The 14,545-nt window shown below is 38.5% G+C and overlaps 1 protein-coding gene across 3 annotated transcripts in view; it reads right to left on the reverse strand.

Moving 5' to 3' along the window:
• Window positions 1–14,545, reverse strand: part of LOC129758791 (tyrosine-protein kinase receptor torso) — a 144,405-nt gene that overhangs the window by 10,885 nt on the left and 118,975 nt on the right. For 2 of the 3 annotated variants that reach the window (XM_055756411.1, XM_055756410.1), the window contains exons 4-11: window positions 6,135–6,372; window positions 5,994–6,073; window positions 5,725–5,893; window positions 5,474–5,658; window positions 5,271–5,406; window positions 5,052–5,191; window positions 4,747–4,999; window positions 4,516–4,687 (exon numbers count right to left, since the gene is read on the reverse strand). In XM_055756411.1, the coding sequence (XP_055612386.1) occupies window positions 4,516–4,687; window positions 4,747–4,999; window positions 5,052–5,191; window positions 5,271–5,406; window positions 5,474–5,658; window positions 5,725–5,893; window positions 5,994–6,073; window positions 6,135–6,372 (1,373 nt within the window). The remainder of the gene's footprint in view (window positions 1–4,515; window positions 4,688–4,746; window positions 5,000–5,051; window positions 5,192–5,270; window positions 5,407–5,473; window positions 5,659–5,724; window positions 5,894–5,993; window positions 6,074–6,134; window positions 6,373–14,545) is intronic. The other variant, XM_055756412.1, reaches the window with a different exon arrangement.

Genomic DNA, 14,545 nt, shown 5'->3' on the forward strand with positions numbered 1-14,545 from the left:
TTATTGCTCCTTTTTTAAAGAAACTCGCCATCTTCAATCCGCAGGAGCAGATTGGCTGCCACACAAGCACTTTCTGACCAAATTGTGGTCCCGGAAGAGTACTGGAATCCTCTTTTACATAAGTGTCATCGTCCATGAGAATACACGCATCTGGCTTCTGCAAAATCCGTTGATACAGCTTCCGGGCTCTGGTTTTGGCTCGTGATTTTTGTTCCCGTTTGTTTGGGCACTTTCTGCTTCTTGTAAGTCTTCAGGTTGTTCCGCTTTTTGATCCGCTGTACCATTCCGATCGATGTCCCAGCTTTTTTTCGCCAAATCCGTTATGGACATCGATCGATTCCGGTTGATGAGGTTGATTACCTTACGGTCCAGATTTGGTCCTGGTTTTCTGCCTCTTCCTGGCAAATCATCGAACGTATAGTGTTCACCGAACTTGTGGATGATGGATTTTACGCTCGCCGGATAAATGTCGAAACGTTTCGCCACTTCATTCATCGAGATGCCCTTCTCTCGCATCCAAGTGTCCAACACACGAATTTTAACTTCTTTTTTCATTCGCGACATTTTGGGAGAAACGAATGTTTCAAATGTAAACAAAGCGCTGCTTCATTCTTGACAGATCAAGATGCTACATACAGGTGAGCACAGTTGTGGCAACAAAATCTGGCAACGAATTCAAATCGATGATGTCAAATGAATTATAGAGCTACTGCTTGACTTATTGCATCTGACGATTTGGCCTATTGGTTATGTGTCGGGAAGGTAAAATGAACACACGAGTTCGATTCCTTGTCGAGATGATTTTTTTTTTCATTGTTAGCCGGACGAGAGCCGTAGAACGAACTACTCTGCTTGGCAGTTTGAACAGGATTGAATTTGGCAGGATTTAATGGCATACTTATCACTGACCAAGAATCGCTTACTATGATCTAATTGAAATCTAGATGCAATTCAACACCACGTGTTTCAACACCTCCTCGTCTAGATCTCCGATGATTTCAATTATTTCTCTCAGGAACTTGATTCGCTGATGCTGATCTCGGGCGTAGAAGTATCTCGTCTCGATATGCTTGCTCCGCTTCTCGATCCGATCACCTTTTATTGTCCTCCAAGATGGGGATTGGAGTTGACGTATCTTCTCCAAAATCGGTCAAATGCTTCTTCACCCAAGTTAGCTCTTGACAACCTTCGGTGAGTGCGATGAATTCCGCTTCAGTGTCACACAAGTCTGTCGGCGAGATCCGCAGCTAACGACACCTCCTCCGAATCGTACCAAGAAACCGGAATTGGATTTCCGATCACGATGATTACCAGCCCAATCAGCATCAGCATACATTTCCAGACCGGCTTGAGTGGCTCCTAGATGTATGCGATGTGAACTGGTTCTAATCAGGTAACGCAAAACCCGTTTCGCTTCTTGCCAATCTCGCTGTGTAGGACGACTTGACTTCTGAGCTAGAATGGACACGCTGGCTGACACCTCAGGGCGAGAGTGAACGGACACGTACAGTAGACCTCCGATGAGACTGAGGAAGTTTCTGTTGTTCGGAAGTCGATCATCCTCCTCCACCTCCTTATCCGGCTTGAAAGCTTCCCACAGGTCTTCCAGCTCCAAAAATGTCTTGTCAAACTTCCAGGTAGACCAGTTGTCTCGTCCCATCAGAAGTTCGATCGACGGCAGAGCCATGGAATTGGCTGCGAATGTGACCGGCGCCCCGCGCCTTAACTACGTTCGAATTGGTTTGACCATTCATCCTAAAACGCTTCAATTTCTTCACGAACTCCCGAAAGGCCCATAACCTATTGGTATTCGGACGAGAGCCGTAGAACGAACTACTCTGCTTGGCAGTTAGAACAGGATTGAATTTATTTCTAATGGCATACTTATAACTAACATAAAATCGCTTACTATGATCTAATTAAAATGTAGACGCAATTCAACACCACGTGTTTCAACATTTTTTCATTTACCATTCATGATCGATGCATTTTGCACTAAACGGTGAGTCGTAGATCCTCCAAACAGTGCAATAACAAAATAATGTATGTCTCTTTGTAGAATACAAACAATGAAACAAATCACACACACTCATACTTTATGTTTCTAGTGCTTTGTTTGGCGGATGATGCTACTACCCGTATAAAATGCAGCAATAAAAAAAAATCGATCATGAATGGTTAATGAAAAAAATCACTTCGACCAGGAATCGAACTCGAATCCACAATGGGCCAAATCGTCAGATGAAACTAGGCAAGCTGTAGCTCTATAATTAATTTGACTTCAACGAGTCAAATTCGTTGCTAGATTTTACGGCAGAAAATACTCATCGTGCCCCGATTAATGAAGCTTATACTGCCCCAGTGGGGGTTCTCATTATGCCCCATACATTGACTGATTTTCAGCTTTTGGCAAAAAATTAGAAAATGCATTTTTAAACGTTTTTATCTCTTTTCTACAAGTATCAGCCAGTTAGGAAATAGACTTTTTTAGTGTCTGAACACGAAACAATGATGTAAACCACATATCATAGCTGTTTTCTATGGTTAAATAAGCGTCTTCCTTAAGGTGGCCATTATGCCCTTATCTCCCCTACATTGAAAAAAAAAACAAAAAAGCTAAAAATGAATCTTGAATAGTTTTCGGAACTTTCTCTTTCACCAGTTTTGTGAAAAATTCGGCAAGCGTCTCTAAATTTCCAACTATTTCCTTTACTTTATTTTTAAAGTGCTTTCCTCGAAATTTGCTTTACGGACTGATAATTATTTCTTATTTATATGTACAAAAATCTTAGCCCTTTTTACATATTGAAAGGTCAAGCTAGCAGAATTTCATTTTTATCATCCAAAATTAGGGGAGATGAGGGCATAACGAGCACCCGAGGCATAATGAGAACCACGCTTTTCTACGAAAGTGCGTATTTTCTTAAATAAATTTTCATTAGGATTTGTTTCGTACTTCCTATAGTATTAATTTTTCACAAAAAAAGGAATCTCCTTATCATCTTTACAAAGATATTTAAAAAAAACTAGCTTGGTTCTCAAGTTACGAAAATATTATAATTTTTGAGCACCACGAAATAAGCTCTTATGATCTTAAAATAACCTTGATCTATAATGTACGCACTGCAACATGATGTACACATTGTTTCTCAATTTTTACCATCGAAAATTTTTTGATTTTTCACTTTTATCAATTTTAAAACACGTTTTTACTTAAATTTGTTGACTAGGGGCATATAGAGCACCATATTATCGAGGCATAATGAGCATTTTCTGCCGTAGAATCTAGCAGCGAATTAAAATTGATTTATAGCGCCACACCTTGACTAGTTTTCATCCGACAATTTAGCCTATTGGTAAGGTGTCGGAGAGGTAATCAAAAGACTAGAGTTAGATTTCTGCTCGAGGTGATTTTTTTCCATTCACAATTCATGATCGATTTTTTTTATTGTTACATTATACGGCTAGTAGCATCATCCTCCGAACAAAGCACTTGATGTATGAGCGTGCGTGAATTGTTTGTATTCTACAAACAGACCTAGATTATTTTGTTATTGCTTTGTTTGATGAATCTACGACTCACCTGACTTCTTCGAATTGAATTCGCTGCTAGATTCCCCGGCAAAAACGCATATCTTGCTCTGATTAATGGTGCTCATACTGCCTCAGGGGGGGTTCTCATTATGCCTCCACAGTGGCTGGTTTTCAGCTTTTGGCAAAATTTTTTAAAATGCATTTTTTAACGTTTTCATCTAGTTTTTCACGTTTCAGCCCGTTAGGGAATAGGCTTTTCAAGTGTCTGAACACGAAACAATAATGTAACCTCCATATTATAGCTATTTTCTATGGTTAAATAACCGTTGTCCTTAAGGTGGCCATTATGCCCCCATCTCCCCTATATATCTAGACAATACTAAAGGCTACTGCTTGAGCAAATTTCAAAATATTTTTCGAAAAGCTAAACTTTTTAGTTTATCAAAGGTGTGAAGATTAAAATATTGAAATTTACTGAAGATTTTTTTTATGCAGTTTTCTTTGAATTCTTTTTCAAAATTGACAAAACATGTTCAATTTCCATAAAAACTATAAAACTCACTTTATTATATGTGGACTATCAAGTTGATATTCTACATGGTTTTATTGTGAAAGAATCTTAAAATTGCTATAAAGAAGAGTAGTTTGAACTGAAATCGATGCTTTGTGTCTAGCAAACTTTGATAACTACAACTTATGATCAAATTTTTTTTTATACAAAACGTTTCCACTACTGAAAAAATATTAAATTATTTATTAAAGACAAAAAAAAATACTTTTTTCCACTTTAATTTTCAGTTTCACCAAATTTACGGTTTCGCCATATTCACGGTGAAATTTTTGTTGACCGTGATAAAATCGAAAAACTACTGTTTTTTTTATTAAAAATTTCAAAATTTAAAAAATCGCACTTTTCACGTGGTTTCCGAACAACCCCTTACGTGTTCCCGTGTTCAAGGAGTTCGTTAAATCGTGACTTACCTCAGATAGTTTAATAAATTGCCCTTGCTGCAGTATTCTGTCACTAGCATCATTTCAACAATGTTCTTCGTGTAGTGGCCCAAAATTGACACAACGTTCGGATGGGAGCCGACGGATTTCATAACTTCGATTTCCCTCCGGAACTCCTTGATATCCTCTATACTTGGGCATGCTATTAAAATATAAAGTTTGTCAGAGGCTCCAATTTTTTTAAATGTTCTTTAACCCAACCTTTCAACATTTTCACGGCAACTTCCGTTAAAGTACCCGATGGGTTGATCAGAAGACCCTTCCGCACCAGCCCGAACGCTCCCTCCCCGAGCACGTCCTGGAGCTTAACCTGGTCAACGCTTATTTCCAGTTCGTCATTCATCGGGGTCATGAGTTCGCCCGGTATAGCTACCGGTGCAAAAATCTCCGGAAGGGTTTTGGCTTTAATTTCGAAGTTCGTTCCCGGATCAATGGGAGCCTTCATTTCCAGTTCCTAGGGAAGTAATATGGGTTTAACGGATGGTTTTGTAGATTGAAGAACTTACTTTAAAATATTCACAGCGTTGCTCGTAACGCTTAAGTTTTGCCCTACGGCGACATATCAGGGTAATGCACATCTTCAGCAGTCCGATCGCTAGAACAGGGGTCAGGATGATAACAGCTAGTCGTCCGCCATTCCAGTGATCTAAAGTTGGGGAATTCATTGTCATTCAAGGTCATTGTGCAAAAGTTTTTATTCCATTAAGTTTTTTGATAGATTTTACCTGTTGAAATGCGTGGTGTGAAGAGAGGTTTCACTACTGTAAGGGTTGAAGTGCGATTATTAGCATGTGATTCAATGTACACTTCGTATTGGTGGCCATGCATTGGAAATGAATCTATGGTAACCGCAGTAGTGTCCTGTGTAATCAGAAAAAATACCACAAATTATTGGAAATATCTGAGAGCAGAAATAACGACTACTCACTCCTGTTACGTTATGGGCAACTGAGTTTGCTGCCTCTTCCTCCAGAATCGTAGGATTGAGATCGAATAGCTTAAGGATATAGTAATCTGGCAAGAATCGAGGTCTACCCCAGGTGATGTTGAATTGATGGGTATTTCCGAACAAAAGCTGTGAGTTCACACGTAAATTCGCCACATTTTCTGGTGCTGGATCGAAGGGGAGGCAAACGAAAGATTTAAAACAGTTGGGAATAATATATTCGTAAGTTTTACCGCATATTTCGCTGCGATTGTGCCAATCGCTGCAGCTGGGCGTGTGGAAAGTGTGCCACTGGAGATCACTTTCGCGTGCAGGATTTTTCGTATTTTTTGCCCGCACTGCGATCACATATTCCGAATCCAGCTTTAACGAATTGATGGCGTATTGATACAGTTCTTCTGGCTGCAAACATTTGAAAGAGTTTTGATCATATGGTTATTCTAATGCTGGAAGAAAACTCTTAACAAAACGAACAAATTTTCGAAAAAAAAAAACGTTTTACCTGCTGTACATCTATTGGTTTCAAATGAAAGTCCGGCGAATGACTTGCGTAGCACAATATCTCGTAATGGCACGTTTGATCTGAAATGCGAACAACTTATTCTGTGATGGACTGGAATTTAAACAATTGAAGAGTACGAACCTGCTGCCGGTTTCCACGAGATGATGGCGTCCAAGAGCTCGATGTTATTGCGATTGGTACTGTAGGCAACAACGTCGACCGTCTTGATCCTGCCCGGGGTGTAATCCATCGGAAGCGTTTTGAACTGCTTGCGTTTTTCCACGTACATGTACTCACGATTCGAGTTCAGAACCGTTGCCGTTATGTTGTACAGCTTGTTGGGGCTCAAGTTTTCCAGCTTCACGACCGATGCGTTACTCTGAAAAAAAAATTCATTCCAAACTTTTAACGCAGAAGTAGAAGAAACAACCTAATCGCACACACAACCTTCAACCAAACTAAAATAATTTTTAATTGTCTGAATAAAGTTACGATATTCTTTAATTCATAAATTCTACACACAACGAAAAAAATCTGTAAAATCACATCACATGTGATGTAAATAAAAAGAAGCATCCTACATGCCGGAGTTTTCAGTGCTAGTTGGAAATTACACGCCAGTGAAATGTTGCAACGTGTAAAATAAAAAATGATGTAAAATATGGCAACATGTAAAATAAAAATGATGTAAATTATAAAACCACTAAATATTGGAAGAAAAACTTTCGAATTGGAATCTGTTTTGTTTTATTTATTGATATTAATGATTCAATAATGGAATTATCTCATGTCATAATAAAAACAAAACCTTTTTGTAATTAATTTAGTTTATTTCATTTGGTGACAATGATTTTTTTAATCTCACATTTTTTTTATATTAGGAGTCACATTCACACTTTTATTTTTTCTCGAAGACCGGATCCAAAGTTGAATAACTTGGAGATGCTTCCAGGACCGCTTCCTGCTTCACGAAGATCTCTGGGAACTTTAATCGCGGGAAAACTGTTTGAAAAATACTTTTTGGTGCACGACTTTGACTTGACACTTTGTTTAAATTTGTCTGATTCTATTAAATTGAAATTCAATGGGTGGTATGAAAAAAAACTTAGTAATTGGTTTTGCTAAACTGAATCGAGCAGTCGAGCTGTCGCTTAAAGCAATTGCTTCGGTTGTTATGAATAAAGTTTTTTTGACAGCTTTTTTCTCAGTCAGGAGCTTTTACTTTTAGAACAAGCTAGTTTGGTATGAATAAAGCTCAAATCTGAAGCAATTGCTCGACAAATCTCATAGCAATTGCTTTATTTTCTAAGCATGCTCGGTAGCAGACTTTTCCAATAAAAAATTCTTTAATAACGTCATGAACTTATCAAATTAGCAATATTTCACTTCAAAACAATTCAAAAAGGTATTTTCAACATGGATAAAGAAAAGTCGAAGTGATAACCCAACTTTTTTCATATTCCTGTCGTTGTATAAAATCATTCGTCTAAGATGACAATAAACAAATCAATTAGCAAATATTTCAAATTAAAAAAAATCCGGCTATAGTGGAAGAAGTCCCAATTGGCTCAAAGTAAGAAATAAATTGTAATAATTTAAAACATTATACAGATCTCTCATTTTTATATAATTTTTTATAATCCTAAGATTAAAAAAAAATGTAAATTAAAATGGGCGCCTATTGCCTATTTTTTTATACATCGGATTATCCCGATCCTAATACATGTGGGAGAGCTTATGATAAATATTAAAGTTAGGCCATTTTTTGTTTGACAATATTCGAATATGTATTCATTTTTCTTTAAACATCAACATACGAGCACGCATTAACAAAAAAATCCGGTCGTTCTTACACCCACCACCCGCTTCGTCGACTTCAAGGCTACTTTAGCCATACTTTTCAATTTTCTGATCGTCTTCTTTCATTTTACTTTAGAAAACTTCAGATTCTGCTGGTTGGATAGCTCTATTTTTCGAAGCAAAAGCTATGTTCTAAGACTTTAGTACACATCCGCAAAGCAAATGTTTATTCATATCAAACTAAGCAAATGCTTTGGACTTTTGCTTTGATTGATTTCGAGCTAAGTAAAAGCTACCGAAGCAATTGCATATGATCAGTTGCATTAAAATACCCAGCAGGACCAAATCTTCAGAGAAACATTCCTGGAGAAAGTTCGTACTAGAAGTAAATTTCAAGCATTGATGAACTGAGGCAACTCTGTACATTCTTTTCATCAACCGTAGGTTCGCGACTTAACTACAACGTGTTGGAACTTGCATTTCTATGACCACGCAGAAAATGTTGGGTATGTTTTATTAATTTCCAACATAGGAATTTCAGCCTACTTCAAGGGGAGGTAGGCCGTGATTTGATGGCAACTGACGTGTTTTATTTTCTCTCCGTCGTTCAAAATTATGTATTTAATGTATAATTAATGTAGAAGTTTCGAATTGCCGGAAGTGTCAGTAAGAGTTAAGTGTGATTAAGTGATCGTGATCGATAGTTGTAGCCTCCTCCGGCGTACAGCCTCATGTGCTGTACAGAGCTGAAACCGGCCCACAGACGATGGGAAGTGAAACCATTATCAACTTTCAGGGATTATTTGGTGAGTCCGTTCCATGATATTAATTTTACGTAAAAGGGATGTTTTCAATAAGATTACGTATCGAAATTTTCTGACTTTGGATTCATTTGAGTTGCGAAAGTCGATTCCTGAAAAACGGTTGCCCATTTCAGAATTTTCTGGTGGTCTTCAAAACGTGGTTCATTATGTTGGATCATTTATAGTTTTTTTTTTACCAAAACCATGAGTGAAACTTTAAAATGTTTTGTTGGTCTCTAACTTCTGGTATTTTTTTGTTTATTTCATTATAATCAATTCGATGAAGGCGACGCGAGCATGGGTGTAAAAACTTTTCGGAGTGCTGCGATTGGGAGTAAGTCTGCGGCTATAGTAGAACAAATGCAGCTTTATACATTTATAAGAGCGTTTAGAACGAGGCGTTGACCACGCGTTTTTCTAGCGCTCTCAGGAAACTGAGATCTTTGAAACAAAATACATAACTTAAACAGCAAACATTGGATGTCCTCGTTGGAATTCATTGGAAAATATGCTCGAGTGAAAACTATTCATTATTTTATATATGACTAGCTGATCCCATACGAACTCCGTTTCGCTTTCAATTGAGAATATGTCATGAACAGTTTGAATGAATGTCAAAAATGCGGAACACGTTATATGTTCGATCACTTTTTCCGTCGTTTGTTACTAAATTTCAGGAATCAGGAATCAATTGACCGTGCCAAAAAAAACCGTATAAGAGTTTTCGTCTTGATGCGATACAAACTCACGTAATTGTTGCTGAAACCAATTTAACAGTTAATATGGAAGACCCCCTTTTTTGTTCTTTGATATAAATATTGAAATCAGAAATCAATTGACCATTCCCAACCCCCGTGTATAAATTACGACTCGATCATTGCAGATCGGTTCTATTGCCCTTCCCTCAAAACTCCGGCGTGCAAATTTTCAAAACAATCCATTGCATAATAACGTCAATATCGCAAAAAAAACAGTGAAAAGTTAATATGGACGACCCCTTTGGCCGACCCCTGACCCAAAATGGGATAATTGGAATCAATTGTTCGTCCTTAATCATTCCTATGTACAAATTTTCACCTCAATCTGATGTATAATAACGTCAATATCACAAAAAAAAAATGAAAAAGTATTATGGATGACCCCTTTTGTCGATCACTTACACTGAATTTGATACCTGAAATCGTTTAGCGTCAATATCGCAAAAGTTGCGAACAGTCAATATGGACGACCCCTTTGGCTGGACCCTTACACAAAATTTAATACCGGCAACCAATTGCTTTTCCTTAAAAATATACGAGCGCAAATTTTCTTCTCAATCCGATTAACAATAACGTCAATATCACAAAAATATTGAAATGTTAATATGGACGACCCCATTTGCCGACCCCTGCCCATTTTAATGTTTTTATGTTAAAATAATCAAAAGCATGAACAAAGACAAGAAGAATAATATCTCACTTTTATTATTCTTTGGGACTCAGATATATTCTATTCTATTCTATATTTTTTATTTATAGAGGGTTTTAACCAACTTGGTCATTCGCCCTCTTAAGAAAAGTTTACATTTTTAACTTATGTCTAGAGTTTTTGGATTATTTTAGTACTTCTCAAGAATTGTAGTAGGTTGTCCTCGTTGAGCACGTTCAACGCCCTCGATACGTCATGATCAATTCCACAGTTCTGTCGTTCTGTCCCATATAACCTGCATTCTCCAATAATATGCGCAACTGTTAGTGGTTGATTGCAGGTGTTGCACGTGGTTATCCCTTTCGTGAAAAACTCTGAGTGCGTGAGCATGGTGTGTCCAATTCGGAGTCTAGTCAGAGCACGTTGTTCCAGGGGGATGTTTCTATCTTTCCAGCGTAAAGTGGTAGATTTGATTCTCCTCAAGAAAAGTTGCCGGTTACCTAGCCAATCTTCTTCCCATTTAAGCCTTATCTCCGATCTTATCCATGTGATGATGTCGGGCGCTGGAGTCTCAGTTGACATTTTCGGACCACTTCTACCTTTTTCAGCTAATTCGTCAGCTTTGCTATTTCCATCGATACCTACATGACCGGGGATCCAACACAGGGTTCCTTTAAGTTTTTGGAGATTTTCTTCAATCTCTTGCACCCATGGATGAAGAGATTTTCCAGACTCCACTGCCTCCAAAACGCTAGCTGAATCAGAAAAAATTACTACCGAATATCTTGATTTGTGGGCAATCGTTTTGAGTGCAAATAATATCGCCATAGCTTCTGCCGAAAAAATAGTACACTCTTCCGGTAGTTGATAGCAGATCTCTCGATTACCACATGATATGCCAAATCCGACCTGTTTGTTAGCAACTGAACCATCGGTGTAAATCTGGAGATGATTTAAATAGCGTTGTTGAAGGTGGTTTTTGAACAGTTGGACTGCCTTTTGGTTACTTTCTCCTACTTTAAAACTTTTTTTGATCGACCAGTCTACATTGGGAGTTTTTAAATTCCATGGTCGGGTGCAAACTGATCTGGATTTACAAACATTGGGAACATCTTTTCTAGTTAGTGATTGGAATGCTTGAAGTGTCCTTTGTGAGGCCGGAGTGATTGTAGCATGTGGTTTTTCGAGCGTGCGAATGGTGGATGTTGTCATGCGCTCTATTAATCGGTAAATCCACGGTAGAGTTCCGCTTTCTGCATGAAGGGATAATATTGGACTACTCCGCAAGGCGCCAGCAGCGATGCGTATACCGGAGTTATAATTAGGCATTAGTGGTTTTAGCGAGTTGATGCCTTTTCTCCCTAAAGTGTTAATTGCGTAAAATATTTTTGATTCACCTATACTCTTGAACATGTTCAGTAGGCATGTTCTTTGACCTCCATATGATCGACCGCCTATTGCACGTAAGAGGTTTAGGCGAGACTCTAATGCTGCTTTGGTTTCGAAAATTTGGGGCGAAAAGTTTAAAGTTTTAGTGAAGGTTGTACCGAGGATGCGCGCTTTTTTTACTTCAGGAACGATTTTACCATTTATAGTTATTTGGGGGACCGTTTTGTGTTTTCTTCTCTTACAAATGTGAAGTATGCTAGACTTTTCCGAAGAAATCGTGAAATTTATCCCGTCAGCCCATTCGATCACTTTTGTCACAGCATTCTGCAATTTTTTCCTAACACTTTTCACTTGTGCCCCTGATACAAGTAACACTATGTCGTCAGCATAAACGAATGTTTGCACTCCGCGGGGGATTCTTTCGAATAACGGCTCCATGGCAATTAAGAAAAGTGTTACAGCAAGAACTGATCCTTGCGGAACTCCATTTTCTATGGATTTCAACTGGGATAAAGTTCCACCGACCAGTACTTTGAACGATCTGTTTGTTAAGAAGTCTTGGAGGAAATTATATGGATTTCCACTAATTCCCCATCTAGCTAAAGTATCGAGAATGGGTGCTTTTTGAGCAGTATCGTATGCTTTGCTGAGATCTAGTAGGGCCAACTCAGAATGTTGTTTTTTTTCAAATGGATTGTCTAAGGCAGCCTCCAGTTCTGTTAAGTATTGTTCTACACCCCTTCCTTTTCTGAACGCGTATTGGTTGCGGCTCCATAGATTTCGGTCTTCGATCCACTGAACGAGCCTTCGGTTGACCATGCGTTCCATAGTTTTTCCTATACAACTCGTTAGCGATATTGGTCTGTGGTTTTCAGCTTTTTTAGGATCTTTCCCTGGTTTTGCCAGGGGTATTATTATGGCTTCTTTCCAAGAGGGTAGAAAAGTTCCATTCGCCCACAGCTCGTTAAAGCAGTCGAGGAGTTGCGTTTTGGTTGTAATGGGTAGTCGTCGAATCATTTCGTTACTTACGCTATCTGGTCCCACAGAGTTGCCTTTTTTGGATTTCGTCGCGTGGAAAAACTCCTGTATAGAGAATTTTCTTTTCAGCTCGGACATTACCTTTTCATTTTTCCGGCTGGTACGTGGTGGCGGTGGAAATGGTAATTGGGGTTGATTGGACATTGACTGAAAATGGTCTCCAAGGCTTTCTGCAACTTTTTTGTGGTCCTCTGTTATTCCGTTTAGGGTTTCAAGTACTATTCGGGACGATTTTCGTTTCCCAGAGAACCGATTGAAATTCTGCCACATAACTGTTGTGGGGGTGTCGGATGTAAAAGTGGCGACAAAGTTTTCCCAACTCGTTTTTTTCGCTTCCGCTATCCCACGACGTGCCGCATTGCGAGATACTTGGAACTCTTTTAAAGCGCTGGCGCGTTGTTGGTCGTCTGCTGGAAGGATTCTCAGGCGTCTCAACTTTCGTCTTCGATCTTTTATTAGTTCTTGTACATCTTTGTTCCACCAGGGCACTGATTTACGGCAGCAGTTGCCACTTGTACGGGGGATGCTGGCCTCGGCTGCTTTAACTATTGCTCCTGTTATTTCAGCTAGACTCGGTGTCGTGTTGTGGGAAAGTTTTTCTAGTAATACATTTTCGAAAAGCTGCCAGTCAGCTTGATTTTCGAGCCAGCGTGGGCGTTTGGTTAACTTTTTTGGTGATGTGTTAATTGTTACTCGTATCGGGAAATGATCACTGCCGGAAAGGTCATTCTCCACTTGCCATGAAAGGCGATTGCAAATTGACACGGAAGCCATGGATAGGTCTATTGCACTGGTTGTACCATTAGGAAGATGGAAGTAGGTATGTTCGAATGAATTTAAGATGATCAGTACATTTTCGGCAGCAAGTTGTTCTATGAATCGTCCACGACGGTCAGTACGTTCACTACCCCATATGGCATTGTGAGCAAGGACTAAAAAAATCGTATTCAAATCGGAGCAGCCAAGAAACAAAACCGCGCGTAGTTCACAAAAGTTCTGACCACAGTAGGTTCGCGACTCAGCAAACACGTGATTGTAGGGGATTTTTTTCAAGGGGAATCCGATCGCCAGAAAATCGTGAGCGAGCCGTGGCAGTAAACCTCGCGAACCTCGCGATTCTGGTTCGTGAACCAAATTGGAAAACGCATTGCACACTTGATGGTCGTGTTTTCCGTTTCGTTATTTTGTCTCCACATGGTTGTTGATTGCGCCAAATGCAACGCGTAGACAGATGAAATACATCGATTTTTCAAAGTTTTCATAACAATTTCTTGAAAATAATTTACAATGTTGTAAATTTAAACTATGTATATAATTTGTGAATTGAAGTTTGTCCTTTCGGATGTTAAACAACGTCAAATTTGGCAAATTTGTATATATAGAGTTTCGAAAGGATGCAATCTGGCCCAGTAACAGATAGAAAAAATATTGATTTAAATATCCTAAGGATAAAATGTTCCTCCGCATCCTAAAAAGATGTATGGAGTAGGGGAAGGATAAATACTTCGGCATCTTAATTGTATCCCCTTTGTTATTTTCAAGTCTCTTCCGAAGTTCAAATTGAGGAAGTTATATAAGTTTGGAATTTCAAATTTCATGTCATGGCAGAAAAAAGGAGGCATTAACCGTGCGATGAAGTTTTGAAAGCGAGAGAAAACCATTAAGATAATTAAGAATTTCAATGTAAACTCATTGCGGACCAAATACAAGATATCTAGTTTTTTCGCTTGACGCGTTTCCGAGCCGGACAAACCGAGCAATTTTAAATAAAAACCTAGCAAAATCCGGGCAATTAATTTTAAAAATGTCCACAAATCCGAGCATTATCTGGGCAAAAAAACTTTTTTGTTCATCAGAACTTATCGACAGGTTTTGAATCGTACTTTAAGATCCAAAACACCTTTCATGATTATTTTTTCTCAAAAAATTCCGTTTTGGAGGAGTTTGTTATTTTGATTAAAAACCTGGCAAAATCCGGGCGTGGATTTCAATTTTTCAAATCCAAAAATCGGGCAAAAACCGGGCAGAATTTAGGTGTAATTATACATAAAAGTAAAGAAAAAATGCAAAAAAAATTAAATTAATATTTTATAATTGTAATTGCAGGCTTCCAAA

This window comes from Uranotaenia lowii, chromosome 3 (genome assembly GCF_029784155.1).
Source record: "Uranotaenia lowii strain MFRU-FL chromosome 3, ASM2978415v1, whole genome shotgun sequence".
Classification (NCBI taxonomy): Eukaryota; Metazoa; Arthropoda; class Insecta; order Diptera; family Culicidae; genus Uranotaenia; species Uranotaenia lowii.